This window comes from Actinia tenebrosa, unplaced genomic scaffold, assembly GCF_029948245.1.
Source record: "Actinia tenebrosa isolate PJP-AT-01 unplaced genomic scaffold, QUT_ActTen_1.0 PGA_scaffold1__47_contigs__length_23844297, whole genome shotgun sequence".
Lineage (NCBI taxonomy): Eukaryota > Metazoa > Cnidaria > Anthozoa > Actiniaria > Actiniidae > Actinia > Actinia tenebrosa.
Genome location: NW_028292578.1, coordinates 12,956,397 through 12,974,766, shown reverse-complemented (window position 1 = coordinate 12,974,766; position 18,370 = coordinate 12,956,397). Strand labels below are relative to the sequence as shown.

At 36.2% G+C, this 18,370-nt stretch overlaps 1 protein-coding gene across 3 annotated transcripts; it reads left to right on the top strand.

Moving 5' to 3' along the window:
- The first annotated feature begins 122 nt into the window (after positions 1 to 122).
- LOC116294043 (two pore channel protein 1) lies at positions 123 to 16,533 on the top strand. Of its 3 annotated transcripts, none has more exons than XM_031701568.2 (28): positions 123 to 273; positions 1,636 to 1,718; positions 2,904 to 3,116; positions 4,011 to 4,124; positions 4,456 to 4,586; positions 4,721 to 4,809; positions 5,031 to 5,065; positions 5,169 to 5,227; positions 5,647 to 5,746; positions 6,351 to 6,467; positions 6,685 to 6,748; positions 6,821 to 6,881; positions 7,378 to 7,429; positions 7,988 to 8,066; positions 8,253 to 8,297; positions 8,915 to 8,971; positions 9,461 to 9,529; positions 9,614 to 9,686; positions 10,098 to 10,205; positions 10,311 to 10,382; positions 11,086 to 11,175; positions 11,999 to 12,078; positions 12,843 to 12,889; positions 13,186 to 13,254; positions 13,510 to 13,594; positions 13,909 to 14,003; positions 14,604 to 14,675; positions 14,882 to 16,533. In XM_031701568.2, exons 1-28 carry the CDS (start codon positions 198 to 200, stop codon positions 15,140 to 15,142), a joined length of 2,496 nt encoding a protein of 831 aa, XP_031557428.2. In that variant the 5' UTR covers positions 123 to 197; the 3' UTR covers positions 15,143 to 16,533. The 3 variants fall into 3 exon arrangements, with proteins under 3 accessions (XP_031557428.2, XP_031557437.2, XP_031557445.2); XM_031701577.2 differs by lacking the exon at positions 123 to 273 and adding an exon at positions 1,334 to 1,476; XM_031701585.2 differs by lacking the exons at positions 123 to 273; positions 1,636 to 1,718 and adding an exon at positions 1,725 to 1,866.
- The last annotated feature ends 1,837 nt before the right edge of the window (positions 16,534 to 18,370 follow it).

The window sequence follows — 18,370 nt, the reverse complement described above, 5'->3', positions numbered from 1 at the left end:
AAATTGTGCTATTTTAATAGTTTTACTAAAGTTTCACGCTTATATTGTTTGCACACTATTGGTGTGTTTCTCATTTATATCAAGTCAGTCTCTTGAATCAATCAACTATATCATGCATGACTAACATAACATAAATTTTCGTATATTGCTAAGCGGGTGCTTGGATCAATAAAGTCTGAAAGATATTTTAAACAGCTATGGATGAAACCCAAGAACAGAAGCAAGTCAATGAAATCGCCCCAGTTGAACAAGTTGAGCAAAGTTTTATAGAAGGTAAGAAATAATCAAGACAATGAAGGTAATAAGTTTCGGAAAACCGTCAGATTTAGAAAACGACTTGGCAGCCATGTACTGCGAGGAACAAAACTGGTATGTCAACAAAACTTTGACTGGAGAAAAGCAACTCTTAATGAGTTGGAATAAAGTGCTATAATGAAGTGACAATTTATGGTAACGAGACGAGCATCTTACTTATGATTAAGCACGATCACATTCAGTTTCAGTGCATTCCCACTACGACATAAGCGACACAACACTTTGATTATGTTTACGGATTATAATCTTTATTTCGCTAGTGCGTACGAGTGCTGTCGGTAAATTCATAAGAGCAGTAAGTCGTTGTGGAATTTGTGGTCGTCGTGTTGGAATTTGTATCTCTCTGTCTGTAGGTCGGGAGAGAAAAACAGCATGGGAAGAAAGATAACCTCTGCTTGCGGGTTGCAGTGAACATATTAGCTTCAAACTTAGTTTGAATCTGAATGATAGACTTTTCAATTAACTAATATAACTTAACACTGAATTCATTACCATTAAATTCCATTTAATATAGCGTATGAAAACAAGAATCATGAAGAATTAGTGTAATCTCCCTTGATGAGCCCGTTTATCGGCTCTTGGAGAAAACGCTAAAGAAAAATATGGTTGCAATAATTTTGCGTGTGTTTTTCTAATAAAATTTCATATAATTAAAAGTCTAGACTTATCAAAAATATGGTCATATATAAAAAAGAATTTTAACCAGTAAGACAATACACAAAGAAATGAATAAAATTAGACATATATCCAGTGAATGTAGTGCAGTGCAGTACACTTAGAGAAGTCCCATGTCCTCCGTCTGCACAAACCATGCCCATATTAGAGCAGTCTGTCGTTCGTCGCTAGTTCGTGGCTCCCATTTCGTCACTGCAAAGCCATGACGCTTTTCTAGAGGGCCTTGGAGAGTGTAGTCTCCCTCGCATCCGTTTTTAGTGTCGGTAAAAACGGATGCGAAGGAGACTACGGAGAGTGATATCAGTAACAAATTTTAACCTACCTCAACGTATTGGGATCCCTGTGGTATATCACTCGGCTGTCTCGCTGACATATGAACGACGATATAAAAATATTTCTTTACCGGTAGACGACATCTGTAACAGTCTTTTGTTCAATTCATGAATAGCTACGGAGAAGAAAATGATTTGCAAACGCTATTACAAGGTCACCAAGACATATAAATTACTTCCCAATCAATACTAGTATATTACAAATCAGTTCTAAGACCTTTAAAGGACACCAGTAATTAGTTTTGTTGCCTTCATATTTTGAAGGCATTTAGTTAAAAAGTTAATACTTAATTTTGACCAATTACATTCACAGATACGGACGAGTCCGAACGGAACGAAAGGAATCGACAAAAAATGCAGAATACAAGCTCTCCGGATCTTTTCTTCGTGTTTCAAGTAAGAACAATCTCAAACAATGAAAATTGTTTTACAAGCAGTATGCAACGAGTTATAAGGCTCGGTATTAATTTGAGGTTCAGAAATCATAGTTAATGATGGGTTGGATTTCAGCCCCTGGGTTATCGACCTCTTGTACAGCACGTCGGTATGTAGCTCAATTTGAAATTACAATAGGTTTCCAATTCTTAGGAGATTGAAATTCTTTTGTTCTGTCCTCCAAACAGATCTGCTTTTAGGTTAAAGATGAAAAGGTAAATTATACACCGTGAAAAGATGAAAAAACTTACTGACGTTTCGGACGCTAGTCCTTCGTCGGAGTAAAAGAGCATGTGAAAGAACATGTTTCCTCTTTTACTCCGACGAAGGACTAGCGTCCGAAACGTCAGTAAGTTTTTTCATCTTTTCACGGTGTATAATTTACCTTTTCATCATTACTGTTTCATTAGAAACACCGACGCAGCTCACACTAGTTTTTAGCTAGTTATATCTTTTTGCTTTTAGGTTACATGCAAGAGGTATATAGCAATTTCAGGCTTTGAATATTTTTAACTCTATTTCATTTCACATGCTCATTACGCTATTATCATTGCAAAAAATTATAATAATCACAATTTTAAAATCAAAATGAATGAATAAATAAGAAATAGAGTGTTTTGACGAATATGCAAATATTTTTAATTGTAATATTTATTAATTATGACACCACGGTTTTGCATGAACACATCGACCAAATGTTGAGATTTCTATGATAATTATGGGTCTTAAAATCTCGTTGCATGATCTTTTGACCTTTTTAATACAAGAAAACACTAAGGCTTACTGGTATCTTCAAATACCTATGGGAAGTGAAAGTAGGAGGTGTTGGTTAGGCCAACTGTCAATTAAGGCTTTAACGACTTGCAAGGAGTCATGAACTTCATGTATTCAGTCAGACCTTCAGCAAGTATACAAAGCAAAAAGAAAGGGAAAGGAAAATACAATTAAAGCATTAACTAACTAAATCATTATGTTGTCATGTGCTTAATAGTTTATGACTTGCTTGATTTAGATACTGGTCAATTTATAGACTTATTTATTGGTTCAGTTTTGGTTTTATCTTTATATTTTAGTTTTATATTGTCAAACGTTATACAGTTTAAAAGAACTATTAGTACTCATCGTAGATTTTTTGATGCTTCTTAGGATGCTGCAGTATACTTAAATGAAGGACTTGACAATGACAAATTTGATAATCATCCAACACGTAGAACAATACAATGGTACAACATAGCCCACAGCACATGGTACAACATTTTGGACTTGATGGCATCAACTTTGTTATTAAGCTTAGCACTTACTGAAAAGACTAAAGTTGAAACTGTCCCAACAGAGGATGTTTTAATACTCCCAGTTCCTGTAAGTGATATTCTAGCTATGACAATCATTCTGTTGCTAGATGCTAGCTTATAGTTATAATTATGACTAGATTCTTTTATGAAAAGAACAGAACAAGGACAATGTATGGAGGGGGACATTGGAGGGGGGAGGGGGGGATCTAAACACTGTAGGTTTACTTTAATACTAGAACACAAACACTGCATCCAACACAATTTACCATCACCACAAGGCACCACAGGGTGTAATGTTTTACCACAACACCTCAATAAAAATTGCCCTAACATTGCAAACCTAAATGTCCTTCTCTGTATGTATGCCATATATTAGGAAGAAACCCACAATTTCTAACTGTAATGGTCCTTTCCAAAATTCTCTTGAGGGAGCATGAAACAATTCTTTTATCATTAGTATTGAATCTTAGGAAGGTCCTAGCCCTTTCTGCTCATGACACCAAATCATTTCAAATGCCATCAGGATAATTACTATCTGATAGGGAGGGCTCAATAGGGATGCTTTAGGTTCTTATTGTAATGAACATACTGTAAAGCAATCGTAGGTGTGTTAGACTGATCCAACCAGTTAAAAGGGCTGTCAATTACTGCTAGCATTAGATGTGAACTGAAAAGCATGCTTTGTTGCCATAACTGAGCAAAGCTTGCTATAACAAATGCAAGGGAGAGGGGTTTCTACCTCCCGTTCTCAGGAAACAAATTGCTGATTGTGTTATTTATTGAGGCAAAGCTTATATAATCATATGTATCAGCCTATAGCATGCTACACATGCCTTTTGTTCCTAGATAGTAGGTAGTGCTACATTCTTTTTTTTAATACTAATATCCTGTTCCTATCCCAAAGGTCAGTCAACCTGATTTGGATATTTTATACACATTTTAATCATTTATGGGTTAACAGGTGCATGGTGTATTGGAAATATCCACACTGACAATTCTTGCCTTTGGAGTTTTTATCAAAATCAAGTGGCAGGGAGTAAAGTCATTTTTTACTCACAAAAGATCCTTGTTCAAAGTAAGTTGTTTTCAATACATTTTGTCTGCATGTAAATGTATAGTTCCAGAAAATATTCATACCCCACTAATTAGAAATTCTGGAGGGGAAAGGGGTCAGAAGAAAAAAAAAACTACAGAGTTTGTATGGAAGAAAATTGGAAGTTCCTGGGGGTTGGGGGTCCTTTACAAATTCCCTCTGTATCAAGGGTATGGATCTTTACTGGAACTACACAATCATCATTTCTAATGTTTGTTCAAAAAGAAATAAAATACTTTAGTTGCCGTTTTTTATTCAAAAAATGTACTGTAGTAATACCAAATTCAACAAATATTTTGATTTTTCTTTCCAGTTTATTGTTTTATGTATTGTGTATATTGAAGCTATAGTGGTATTAGTACGAAGTAAGAACCATGTCAGAATTACTAGAGCACTACGCCCCCTATTTCTGATTGACAGCAACTACCTGCGAGGAACTAGAAGGTAACTAGTACATCTGAAAGTCCTTATCTACGAGAAATGCTTTTTCTATTGGTGGTTTTGCACTTAATTTATAATTTTTTTAAATCAAAATTATTACATTACATTTTGTATAACTTTAATTTCTTCTTTTATAGGGTTTTAAGACAAATAGTACTCTCTCTTCCTCCAATTCTCGATATGCTGCTGTTGCTACTATTTTTCATCTTTATATCTTCAATGTTGGGTAAGATATAAGTTTTTATATTTAAAAATTAGCTGCCTGCATGCCATTATGATAACTCCTATAACCCAGTGGGATATGCACCTATCCATGGATCTCAGCCATTGATAACCACTATGTATATACCCAAACCCAAAATCAAAATTGAAAAGAAAAAATTTCTGTATTTTTACCTCTAAGTTTAAATAATTAAGAGTTAAAGTGTTTCCTCTGTATTTACATAGGCTTCTATTTATTTTCTTCTAATACTAAAGATCAGGTGAGTACAAAAATGCAATTGTTTATCTAGCCAGTTTAGCATGCTGTTTATATGTATTATTATATAACAATCACCATTAATGTATATTTTGTTTATATTTTAGTACTTTGCAACTTTTGAGAGAAGCTTTGTCAGCCTGTTTGTACTCTTAACCACTGCAAAGTATGTTTTAATTATTGAAATCCATTTTTTATATAATATATTTGTTATACACTGATATAAATATCGTATTTAAAAGACAACTGCCAGAGAGACATATAAGGGATATTGCCATGGAATACTGTTCAGTTTTTAGAAATTGATTTTTTTTCCCTTTAAGGACTCATGGCTAGTGAATCGTTGGGTTTCACTAGCCATAGCGTTTTATAGAAAGATATATATTGCTACAAAAATTTACTACCATAATTCTATTTTAGTAGTCAATATGGGTATTAAATTTGAAAGATTCACTAGCTAAAACAAAAAATCACTAGTATTTAACTAGGCTGGTATTATTACTTTAAATTATAATACTTTTTAATGTAATGATAATTTAATTCATAAACATTTTGTAATTATTTTTATATTTTTTTTTTTCATAGCTATCCTGATGTAATGATGCCATCCTATGCCATGTCTCGCTGGTCTGTCATATTCTTTGTCACTTATGTTTCAATAGCTATATACTTCTTAATGAACTTGGTAAGTTACTTCATACCCAGAACACTGATTCCAGGATTTCAAATCTGTTAACACTAATATCAATACAAAGAATTATGACTTTTTAAAATCATTTATTTTAAATCCCATGCATTGCAAGTCTCCTCTTCATCTCTTGCATATCTAGAGGTCATGCGGCTGACTTTCGAGTAGCTGGAAATTCATCGAATTCTGTAGTCACCTGGTAGATGGAGCATTCAGAGGTCTATGCTTGAGTTTTGAGTGACATAAATTATAAAACTAAGGGACCATTCATTATTTATGTCTAGGAGGAGCTGGTATAAGAGAGGGTGCCTGCAATATAATTTACAGGGAAAGAGGGGTGAGGGGGTTAGTATAAGAGTTGGTCTCTTGATTATTTTTTCACAAAGCACACAGAAACATGCAATTTGTGTGGGGTCTAAGAATTTCCAGCTACCCAACCTCACCCCATCCCTCCCCAAACCACAAAAGCCCTAGACATAAATAAATTGTCCCTGAATGAGTTTCCTACACAGCCGCTATGCAGCTGCATAGGAAGCTATCCCTAAATGCCCTCAATTAAAAGTTTGAAATTATGTAATCAATTTATTAAACACTTTCATAGCTACTTGCTGTCGTTTATGAAGCTTTCACAAGCATAGAAAAGAACAAGTTTAGAAAGTTGTTTCTCCACAAAAGGCATTCAGCAAGACATGCCTACAGTTTGCTTTGCGATAAGAACGTAAGTATTCACAGTGTGTGATAATCATTTTATTTGCAGGTTAATTTTCTATATGAAGAAATGTATGGCTATTATTTTTTAATATTAAAAGGTTTAGTGAGCACTGGATGTTCGAGACAAGATAAATTATATACGACTAAAAGAACCTTTTCATGTTTTTAAAAGCTTTAGTTAACAACAACTTTAAGTTTGAATTTGAATATATTTTTCCCTTCAGCCTCCACATTGGATAACACTTCCACAATTCCTGGGGCTCATGAAATTCTTCAAGCCAAAACACGGTACGAATGAGAATATTTTCTAACAATATTTCAAAGAATGTCAAAGATGACAGAGTATTCTTTGCTTTTCAGATGTCCTGCAGAATTACCTCGTATATAAATCGCTTGAGAAGGACGTTAAAGGCGGTCTGAAGTAAATATGAATAGATAATTTACTGTCTTTATGTATTTACTAACCTTCAATAAAAATGGCTCCCGGCGTTCCTCTTCGTAACGTTGGATCGCGATGCCTTATATCTTCTTGACGCGCGCGCGAACCGAAAATTCGCGCCATTTTTCAAGTTAGAACTCCCATAGGAAGCCCAATTTAGATGAAAGTTTAAGATTAAAATAATATCAGAAAAAATGCACTTTATTGAATATTTTGTATTTAAGGCCAATATAGTATCCTCCATAAACAAAAACGAATGGGAAAATCAAACAAAACGCAGTACAATATTTTTTTTCGTGTGCATTGGTTTCTCCACAGGAAGCCCAATATATTTAATATAATCACCCTCTCCCCACACAAATTAAATGATAAGAAAATTCACGCTTTCTGGCATTTGCTATTGTGCTAAAAAGTTGGTTTTATAATGGTTGCACCTATGAACTTGTATTCGAATCGAGATATTTCTATTTGTATGCAGTTTGGAAGAATTTTATGAGGTCTTTGAGAAAAGAGAACTTGTATGGAGAAAGGTAAATAGAAGTATTGCAGCTTTGAACAGGAATAAATTTTTATTTATGGTACATGCTCACTGCTATCAACCAACATGATGTCCTGATGTTGCCCTGATGACCTCAAAGGTGTATCCACAGGAGGCAAATCTCTTTGGAGTTTGAAAATAGTATGTAAGGATTAATCAAATCTAAAAAGGACACTATATAAACTATCTTTGTAGGTAATAAGCACCACACCCTTGTTGCATCTGCTGCTGGACCTTGCAACATGAAATTCTGATTGGATAATTAGAAATTTTGCCCACTGGGATTGGTTCAATTAGTGCTTTGCTATAATCCCCATGGGATGGCAGGAATGTAAAATGGAATTGAATGGAAAAAATAGTTCTCTTCGTTAATCATTGAGCTGTTTACTTTTGCTCATCCCCTACTTTAATTTTCTTCATATTTTCTCTTTTACTCTGATGCAGGACTAATGTGTGAAACCGTAGTATAGTTAGGAACCTTTTTTGGTGTACCAAGACCACAAGATGCATCCAGTGGTCATTTCTCATAACAAAATTTTATTTGTTCTAGGTCTCAGAGCATGATGATGAGTGGTTTCATTGCTTGGCCCATAAGAGGGGATGTCGTAGTCTTCATTACACTTTAAAAGGTGAAATACTGTTTATTGAATTGATTGACGAGTTGTGAATTTTTTATATAGCAATAATTTTAGTATTTATCTTGGTTTTTGATTTTTCTTTTATATTTATATGTATTTTGTGGAACATACATAAGGTTTTGCTTTTACGCCAATATTTTAGCCTGGCGTAATTATGTGGCTGATTAAATCTTATAGGTATCCATTGGCTTGTCACTAGCAAAGCTTTTGAAATTTTTATCTGTAAGTACATATTGCAGGAATGTAGTGTGTGTGTGTGTGTGTGTGTGCGTGGGGGGGTGAGTAATGTTAGCATAATTATCATTAGTCAAGTTCCTGTTAAACTGTAATTTTTCTGCCGGGTGCCAGACTGTGTGTGTGGGAGTAGCCCGCATAGCGGCTCTCAAAGGTGTTTGGGAAGGGAAGTGGGGAGGGGAGAGGAGGAAAGGGGAGGGAAGGGGAAAGGAAGAGCCAGCTAGTGTGAGAGGGAAGAAGGGATGCATACATTTGGTGCTAAGTATCAGTTGAATCCACAGGAGCCATTTAGTAGCAAAGATAGTAGCTTATCAGTAATAAAATAAAAACCTGAAGTTTAGCGGGGTGTCCAGCCCTCGCTCTCCACACCCCTTCCTGAAACAGGAAATATTTTTTTAAAATGTTGCAACAACTTGGATTAAGTTTTCAGTCTTGCTAACATCATCATCATGTGAATTAATTAAACTAAGCTAACGACAATGTTAACGAACAAAACTAAATTATTTCATTCCTTTTATTACGGGTACATGGTAATAATATAGGGGGCATGCTTTACATAGAAAACTACGTTAATTTTATAAATGATAATAAACTTATCTTTTCAGACGTTGCAATCGTGGCAAATGGCTGTTCGTTCGTTTATGAGATTGTGATGCTATCAAGTAGGTCCAACACTTATGTTAAAATAAATATGATTCATCAAATAATTAAATTATCATCAATAAATATTATTAATTATAAATAAATCTCATTTAGCGAATGGCTATCTGGTTGCGCAAAGTTACAGAAGAAAGAACTGCTCGGGGGACGCGGAAAATTTTGCCACTGGAAAGAGAGTGTCCCGGCGTAATTCTTGCTGCTCCAAACCTCTGAAAAAGGGCGGTAGAAAAGACTTTTTCCTTCCACCCTGATACGAATGATTGCGCAACGCGTCTAAGATTTCGCGTTAACTAGCAAAGACTAGCTAACTAGGAAATCTTGAAACGGTTTTCAAAAATGTCAAGGATTGCAGTAGAAAATAACGAGAAGGCGAGAAATCATTATATAGTAGTCTGTTCAGTACAGAATATGCGTAGAAGCATTATCAAGATTTATGCTTTTAAAAATATCTCCAATTAATGATAAATTAAATGACGTACTTTTAAATGCAGAGGCTCCTGCTAAAGAGAGAAAATTAGACGCTTTGCACAGCCATTGGTACAATATTCTCTTTATTTCAAGTAAGTAAAAAAAGAATGATTTTACCCCTACAACACGAGAGCAGTCGTATCACTTCTTACTGTCGTAAACTGTTTGCGCTTTAGTTTATGGGACAGAAGCGTTTCTGAAGCTGCTTGGACTTGGTATCATACGATACTTTCATTCTGGTTGGAACTGGTAAGTAAACGATTTGTTACCGTAACCGTGTATAATCAAAACTGTCCTCGTTAGAACTAATATTAGTCGTATTCCTTGGTACAAAATCTGGACCTCATGTCCGGGATTCCCCATTTTCCAGTTGATTTTTAAAAATGGCAATCACAATGTTCCATCTTTTCCGCACTTTTCTTATCCAAAGTCTCCTTGATGGCAAAATCGTCCTCCTTTTTGTGTCCATCTTGTTTCCATCTTTTAGGAGGGGGAGGGGGGGGGTGGTTCTACACGCGCATGCGCAACTTTCCATTCAAAGGAAATCTTTTTAATTTTTTAAACTGTGTTACGCATAATTTATTTGAATTATATATTCAGTTCAGTATATTTGTAGGTAATGCTTCTTATCAGTAACATGAATTTTTTTTCTTGTCGTAGGTTTGACTTTATAGTTACTGTTCTTGGTATAGCTGGGTTGATCGGTGCGGCCGCCAACAGCTTTTCATTTGCATTCATTGTTTGTCTCCGACCACTGCGACTTTTACTGTAAGTTATTAAAACTGCTGTATCTTGTAAGCACACAAAAACATCGTTGAGCTCCTCTGAAGGTTTGTTATATTGTTGATAAAATATTGTGTTGTTAATTCAAAGGCTTTTTAAACTCAAACAAAGATATCGAGATGTGTTGGATACGATGTGGGTTTTGACACCAAGGATGTTCAGGTATTTCACATATTTTGCTTGTACTTGAGATAGGGAGTCCTGTAGTTGCTGTACCCCTCCTTCTCGTCCTCTTGGGATTAAAAAACCTTCTCTTAAGAAAGAGTATAGTAGACAGAAAAATCATATATGACGGTTCCCCTTGCCATGTGGAAATTCATGAATACAGGTTCCCTGTAACAACGAACAGATTCTCTTGAATATTTTTTCCTTATCAACTAGTAAGTTAGAGTTGCGTGTACAGATATTAAAATAGAAATAAATGTATGAAAGGAGTAAAAGCAGATTCAATAGCTGTCGTGCAGTAAACTTGTAAATGATCAGTTTAGTTCAGATTAGAGCAGGACTCATTCATGGCGTCATTTGACTCCCGCTACCAGAATCCTTTGCACACTTCCTTTTGTTCAGTTAATTAGCACTAATTTTCTTACTATTCTTATGAGAAAATACAAATTCGATTAAGAAAGAAAATTCGTGAAGCATCTTGCTTATAGAGGGAGTCAAATGACGCCATCATATAAGCGTCCTGGAGTAATTTTACTTGACTGTGAAAAATTGTAAGCATAATGCATAGTATTACACATTTATTCCATTCTTTACTTTTGTTTTATTTACACTGCTAGTCACTAACTATACAACTGTATTTCACCGGCCAAGTAAAATCACTCTATTCTATTCATACTTTTTGATTGTTCAATCTTGACAGAGTGATACTGGTCATCATGTGCCTCTACTACTCATTCGGTATCATTGGTATGGAGTGTTTTGCTGGTCTTGAATTGAAAAACTGTTGCGTGTAAGTGCAGCTGCATCAATGTTACTAGGGTCTTAGCGAAGGAAACACCCCCCCCCCTCCCCCCTCCCCCACCCACTCCTCCAAAAAAAACATTTTTTCTTTTTTCCTATTTCAATCGCCTACCTTTTAATTTGGCGGGAATTTTCGCGCCAAAACGCCTATGCTCGCACCTCTACCTCTGCTACTCTCGCTATGCTTCTGACCCCTGAAATATTTGGTTTTCTTGCTTTCGTTGTCTTTAAAACTAAACTCATGTGGAACATGTGACTTAGAGAGAGAGAGAGGGCGCGACACCATAGACTTTCACTTAATCACATGATATTTTTTATAAATTGAAACTAATCCTGAGCAACAGCAAAAAGCTGGACTATATCAGTATAGTTGTTGAACCCTATATCATATGTAGCTAGAGTTGTTTGTTTGTTCTATTCGAGATTCATTTTTTTAAACCAGCTTAATTGTTCTAGAAATTGGGAAATGGGAAGCAGGGTGGCGTGCGCTGCTAACGCGTCGCCTCTCACCAATGCGACCCAACGAACCAATGTCGTATGTGAGTAGAGTTGTTTGTTGGTTCACTCCTGTGCTTCGAGGGTTTTCCTCCGTGTTCTCTGCTTTTCCTCCCTCCACAAAAATCGACTTCTGCATTTTAATTCGATCTATTCACCTTATCAATTGAATTGCAAAACCTGTCCGGCATCAAGCTGTCCAGCCAGGAGTGGTAAACAAATTAGAAATTATGATTTGATTAATAGCATCATAACCTTAAACCGAGGAGAAAATCCAATATTGATACCTGACAATTGGATTGTTTTATTTTTATTAGGAACATATCAGTCGGTCCAAGCTTCGAGGAAGGTGGTTACTATTACTTAAACAACTTCGACAACCTCCTACATGCAGTCGGTGAGTAACAGTACATGTACGAAGGATGATTAGTCTTGAGATCTCAGAGTTGCATGGACCTTGTACAGGGCGGTTCCCATGGGTGGACCTCGGAAAGAGCGGTTCCCATAGGTGGACCTTGGACAGGGCGGTTCCCATAGGTGGACCTTGGACAGGGCGATTCCCATGGGTGGACCTTGGACAGAGCGGTTCCCATGGGTGGACCTTGGACAGGGCGGTTCCCATAGGTGGACCTTGGACAGAGCGGTTCCCATGGGTGGACCTTGGACAGGGCGGTTCCCATGGGTGGACCTTGGACAGGGCGGTTCCCATAGGTGGACCTTGGACAGAGCGGTTCCCATGGGTGGACCTTGGACAGGGCGGTTCCCATGGGTGGACCTTGGACAGAGCGGTTCCCATGGATGGACCTTGGACAGGGCGGTTCCCATGGGTGGACCTTGGACAGGGCGGTTCTCATGGATGGACCTTGGACAGAGCGGTTCTCATGGGGTTGGTGGGAGGGAGAGCACAGAACTCTTTACCTTGACCGTCATGTTTCCCATTTCAGACGTGTTATTCTCTTAACTACCATTTCTTTGTTTAAAAATTTTCTTTCATTTAAAAGTTGAACAAGACAAGACACATAAATATAAATACAAGAGTAAAAATATAGAATAAAAAATAGCAACCACACTTCTGTATAGTAAACTAATCTTTCCATAGATATCACTTGTTATTCATATCTTCTACATTTCTAATATAAATTGCCCGTTTTTTCATTGTAGTAACATTGTTCGAGCTCACCGTGGTCAATAACTGGTTCATTATCATGGTGAGCAGTTCTTGTATACTCACCATTTTCCATACATCGGTTGCAAAGTTCAAATTTGAATAATCTTTTGAAAGTACCTTGGCGCCTCGCTTGAGCGCTTTGTGTTTGACCAGTGAACCAATGTATGGAAAATGGTGAAATAGATTTGTCTTCGTAGTAATTAGCTAGTGAATATAATATTACTTATACAATACCAAATATTATTTTGTACAGTTCGATACTTTTTAGTGTACAGTTTTACTGTGGGTACTTTACCCATGTATATTGATTATTTGATTTTTTAAATTTCTCAACAGGAAGGAATAGTACACTCGACTTCTGACTGGAGTAGAATCTACTTCATGTCGTTCTACATCATCACCATGGTAACTCAATTTATTTAAAGTATTTTGGGTTAGGCTCGTGAATATAATGTTATTACCGTATTACGTATGATACGTACGAAATACAATAATCACGTATGATCGAAATATAATAATCATAATATGATCGAATTAATAATCATAGCGACACCACCCAGGTATTGCGCATGCTCGGATTATAGCGATATCACCCAGGTACTGCGCATGCTCGTAGCTACACCTGACCTAGCTTTTATGTTGCATGGTTGTCTTTTTCAGGTTGTCATGACAATAGTTGTGGCATTCATTCTTGAGGCTTTCTTGTTTAAAATACAATATCGAAAAGAACATCCAGACGAAGAAAGTAAGTCTCTTACATTACATTATTCCTCTGTAATTTTGTGTTCACTTTTATTGCTCGATCGACTGACCAACGGACGGACTTTGATTGACTTTCAGTGTAACTGACTCAAACATGACATACGATCAATCAATCAAGCCATTTATCCATTCATTTATCCATCCATATATCAACCATCCATCCATCCTTTCCATTCCATATATCTATCTATCCATCCATCCCATCCCATCCAATCCCATCCAATCCCATCCATCTATCCATCCACCAATTAACCAACCAACCAATCAGTGATTTTAATTATGATTTTTTTCCTTCAGCTGACATGAGTATCAGAACAGAGGTAGAAGTAAGCTACGAAGAACTGATGGCACTCAACTCAAAGTTTTGTGTTGGTCTGGAGCCTGGAGAAACGGTGAGAAAAATATCTTTTTTATTTCTGTTAGCAATACATCCAGTTTCAAGTTTATGTTTAAAAACAGTTCACTATGCCCCTCAACCCACTTGAAAACTCCTGAAATTTGGAATCCATTTCCAAGGACACTTGAAATACAAACAAAAGAGAACATTTTAGTAAAAGAACTTTATTCCCCCTCAATTACATAAGCCACTAGTCATGCACAAAGCAGCTCGTGCAGTCGAAAAATGGAAGCATAATATCACTAAAAACGCGACATAAGTTGCATTAAGCATTGCAGCGTGTAACCTACAGCGCAATTTGAAAAAATGTTGCGAGAAAGTTTCAGCACTCGTTTCCTTTTAGCAACGATTGCCTCTCCGTTGCACAGTTTAAACACTCTTTGAACTTGTGTCGCAAGGCGGTTGCGAGACAAGTTGCAGAGAAAACTGCTCAGTGTAATCTCGCCTGTAAATAGCTGACTTATAAACGAGGAATGATCGAGTCTGTGGTCTTCAAAAACAGCGGTGTACATAGAAATCAAAACTGGTGTATTGCGTTTGAACCTGTCAAATTACACTGCTAACTAATAAACGTCTCTTGTGGTTTGCTGGTTAGGTAATCTACAGAGGAAAGAGGCATAAAACTAAGATGGATCTCAGCATCAAAATGTACTACGAAGAAGTTGAGGTTGGAAATATTTTGATCATATTTATTTGTATGAACTGTTCTACTCCCTTTTTTAGTTGTACATGTTGTTATACAATCATTCTCTCGCCTTGTGCCCGCGTACCATCTTAATTCATTTGCCTATTATTGATTAAGACTACTGGCAAACGTGGGCATGGATCTCTATTGCTTATCATCATCTTTGTAATCCACCTTTACAACAATAGGAGTGGAAGAAAAATGAAAGAGTATTCAACCTAACGGAATCTCTCGACCAAATGGAAATCCGTCAAGACGATTCAGCAGTGTCTCCCGTTGAGGCGCTGGGCGCGCGTTCAATGAGCACGTTACCAAGAATGACAGAAATGTCCCCGCAACAGACAGCTACACTGCCGCCATCTTTATCACGTCTGGCCAGAGGCGTGAGAAAAACTTTTAAAAACCGCAAAAGAGGATCGTCAGTGAAGAATCAAAATAACGTGGTATGATTTCGAATTCCTTTCCACAGCGCAATTTTCATATGGCTGTGAAAATTATTCAAACTTGCCGAGTAGGAACGCCGCCGTGACACGGCAAAGCATACCCCAGACCAATCGCATTGCGCCACAGTTTACTTTCCATCCAATCAGATACCCGGAAAACGGCAGGAACACGGCGCGGACGCGGTCACGCCAAGGTCACGGCACTGTCGGACCAATAACATTGCGCGAGACAAAAAAAAGGCAATCAAAATTCTAGAAAACTTTGAGTCCGCGACAAGGCACCAATAAAGTACGGAACTTTTCACAATCATACGAAAACTACTCTATGTAAATAAAGAAGATAATTTGGTATAAATAGATTGCTAAAGATCAAAACACTGCAATATTCATACAGGTGGAATACGCATCCACACTGCCCCTATTAAATCTTTCTTTCGTTCGTGTTCGTCTTCGTGTTCAAGAGAATGAGAAAAAAATCTGAATATGTCATTTTCCTCGTCTTTAATTTTAAATCTCTCTTCCTTGGCCCGCCAAGTTTGGATGCGCACGCAACCTTGAGCTATGAGATTTTGTCACCTTAGGGTAAAACACAGGGAGCCCAAGCTTTTTTATTTTTAAAAAAACTACGTCTAATATTAACAGGCAAATATCCTATTTTTTGTTAAAATAGAGAATAATTCAATCAAAAATGATGTTATTAATCTGGTGATCCATTCAGTCAATTCGATAACTCCGGATAAATAAGTAGTGTACTAGACCTAGAAATAAGTGGCTTGCCCGACAAGAGCGAAAAACGTCTGCGCATGCTCTGAATCCGTATGCAAATTGGTTCAAACATAAGTAAATTTGACTTTCAAACATGCCTGATAAATTGGACTTCACAAAATGCTTAGTGTTCATGCTTGAAACTTAACTGGGCTAATTCTTTCATATTGTGTTTGTTAATACAGTATCTTGGTCTGACAAAAGACTTTTGAACTTTTTTGTATACTTGAAGAAAACAAACATTTATTTTCCCACTCAAACTCTTCAAAATTCTTAGAAAACGTGCTGAAGTGCTCGCATGCGTAAACGTTTTTCTCTAATGTCGGCTTACCCACAACCCGGTCATCATTGATTTCTTTTAAAAATATAAACTCCGGATAAATAGATACTAGACTTAGAAATAAGTTATTTCTTTTTAAAAATATAAACTTCTGATAAATAGATACTAGACCTAGAAATAAGTGGCTTGCCCACAACCCGGTCATCACTGATTTATTTTTAAAATATAAGCGCGCATCAATCCAATGTAAACTAAACTTTATATTGAAGCTATTTTATTTTTATTTTTTTTGAGAAATAATAAATGTACAAAATTTCATTTATTTCATTTAATAAAAAGGTATTATAAAGTAGTTACGTTCGCATAATTCAATCATTTATCTTCAGGGTTTATTCCACTACAGCAAAGGCCATTACAGTGCACACCATATATCCGTGAAAACTCTTGCAAGAAATTGTACAACTTTGCGCAATCAGTAATTTCAGTAGACCGTAGACCTACAAAACATTGCACTAATTTGTACAATTTTAAGTAAAACACAATGAAAACGGTTCCGAGTAGGGAGAGCATCGTTATAAATCCAAATTTTGGATCAAAGACGACGAGATGTAGAACTACAATTTTGTGAGTTAAGTTTTTCATGGATATATGGTATGCACACTCTATCACCACTTTCACCTATTTAAGTGGTTTAAGAGTTGACTGCTAGCTTCATCAAAGGTCCTTTCACTGGATGTGAACTCGATTAGACCACGTTTACTTTTTCACATCCACTGAAACGAGGATCTTTTTTATTATCGAAAAGTTCTCATTTTATCAGGACAAAAAAAGATAATAAATAGATGAAATGTATAAAATGAATTTTTTTTTTTAAATTTTTATTTTATTTATTTATTTAATTTTTTTTTTTTTTTTTTTTTTTTTTTTTTTTTTGGAGTCGATGAGGAGCTTTAAATTAAAGGTACTTTTACTAAATGCAAAAAAAAAAAAAAAGTCATTCATTCAATCCATTTCGGGTACATTTTATACTACATATATTCGTGCAAACAGCACGCTCATCCAATAGCAGTGTATGTTTTTTTTTTTTTTTTTTTCGTTTTTCGTTTTCAATCATAGTACCCAATCCCTTGGGGTGGGTAGGAAGGTGTCAGTAATATCAGTGGCTTGCGGGTTGATAATTTGATGCTCGTAAAACTATTACTTTTTTGCGACAAACACAAAACAAATTACACCATTCAAACGTATTTCGCTTGCTCTTTTCGAAATTGGTAGTTTTAACCTCAAATTCCAAAATTGTGGAAATTCAGAATCCGGATTTATTCTTTGGATCGGACTTTTTTTAGGTGGAGTGTGGGATCGAAAAAAATTTTTTCTTCGGTATTTCAACTTCAAATCGATGTTAAAAAATTAACAGTGCTTCAAGAATTGCTTTGACGCAGTTATTTTGAAAGATTCACTTAAAAAAACTGGCCTTAATGAGAAGGAAACGGCTTAGGGTACACATTGAGAATCTATGAATTTATTCCAGTCATTATTCCATTTCTTTTCATCTTCATCCCTGCAAGAAATCGAAAAAGCTATGTTCGTAAATCCCTCACTTGTTGCCATGCCAGATCACGTGCTAAAACAGAAAGATAGCAATCGTACAGTTACCATAGATACTGCAAAGGGTAAAACTAAAGATCAAATCTTTATTCCACAAAAGGGATAGATATTCTGCTCGCTATCGCTGCATTGATGCTATTCAAATTAAAACAGAAAACGTGAGTAGTGATTTTTGTTTGTTTAAAATATTTAAAAATTTTGGTATTTGTTGTAGACTATTCAATTTAAGTATGGACTGCCTGTGGTGCGACAAAGGTCCAAATACCACAGGCAGCCCAATCCCTATTCTACAATTATTCTGATTCAGCTAAGAAAGCCGAGATTGTGACTTTTTAACGAATCAGTCGAGAGCGCCTGTGGCCAAATTTTGGCTGGCATACCATGAAGTTCGAATCCAGTTCGAATCCATTGAAAGGGCCTTTCAAGCTACAATATCAACCCCTAAACTATATTCAATTAGTAAGTCTTCTATTTATTCGCATAGAGAACGAAAGGAAATCGTTTGAAAGCTATACAGCCTCCCCCTCTCATAATCGAAAAATTGTGATATGTTGTTAGCTCAAAACAAAAACAAACAACAAAAT

Excerpts from the sequence above, each read along its gene's own strand:
- LOC116294043 (XM_031701568.2), top strand. The coding sequence starts at position 198 with ATGGATGAAACCCAAGAACAGAAGCAAGTCAATGAAATCGCCCCAGTT. Across the intron at positions 5,747-6,350 it reads TATACTTCTTAATGAACTTG|CTACTTGCTGTCGTTTATGA; the intron begins GTAAGTTACTTC and ends ACACTTTCATAG. Across the intron at positions 8,067-8,252 it reads TCTTCATTACACTTTAAAAG|GTATCCATTGGCTTGTCACT; the intron begins GTGAAATACTGT and ends TAAATCTTATAG.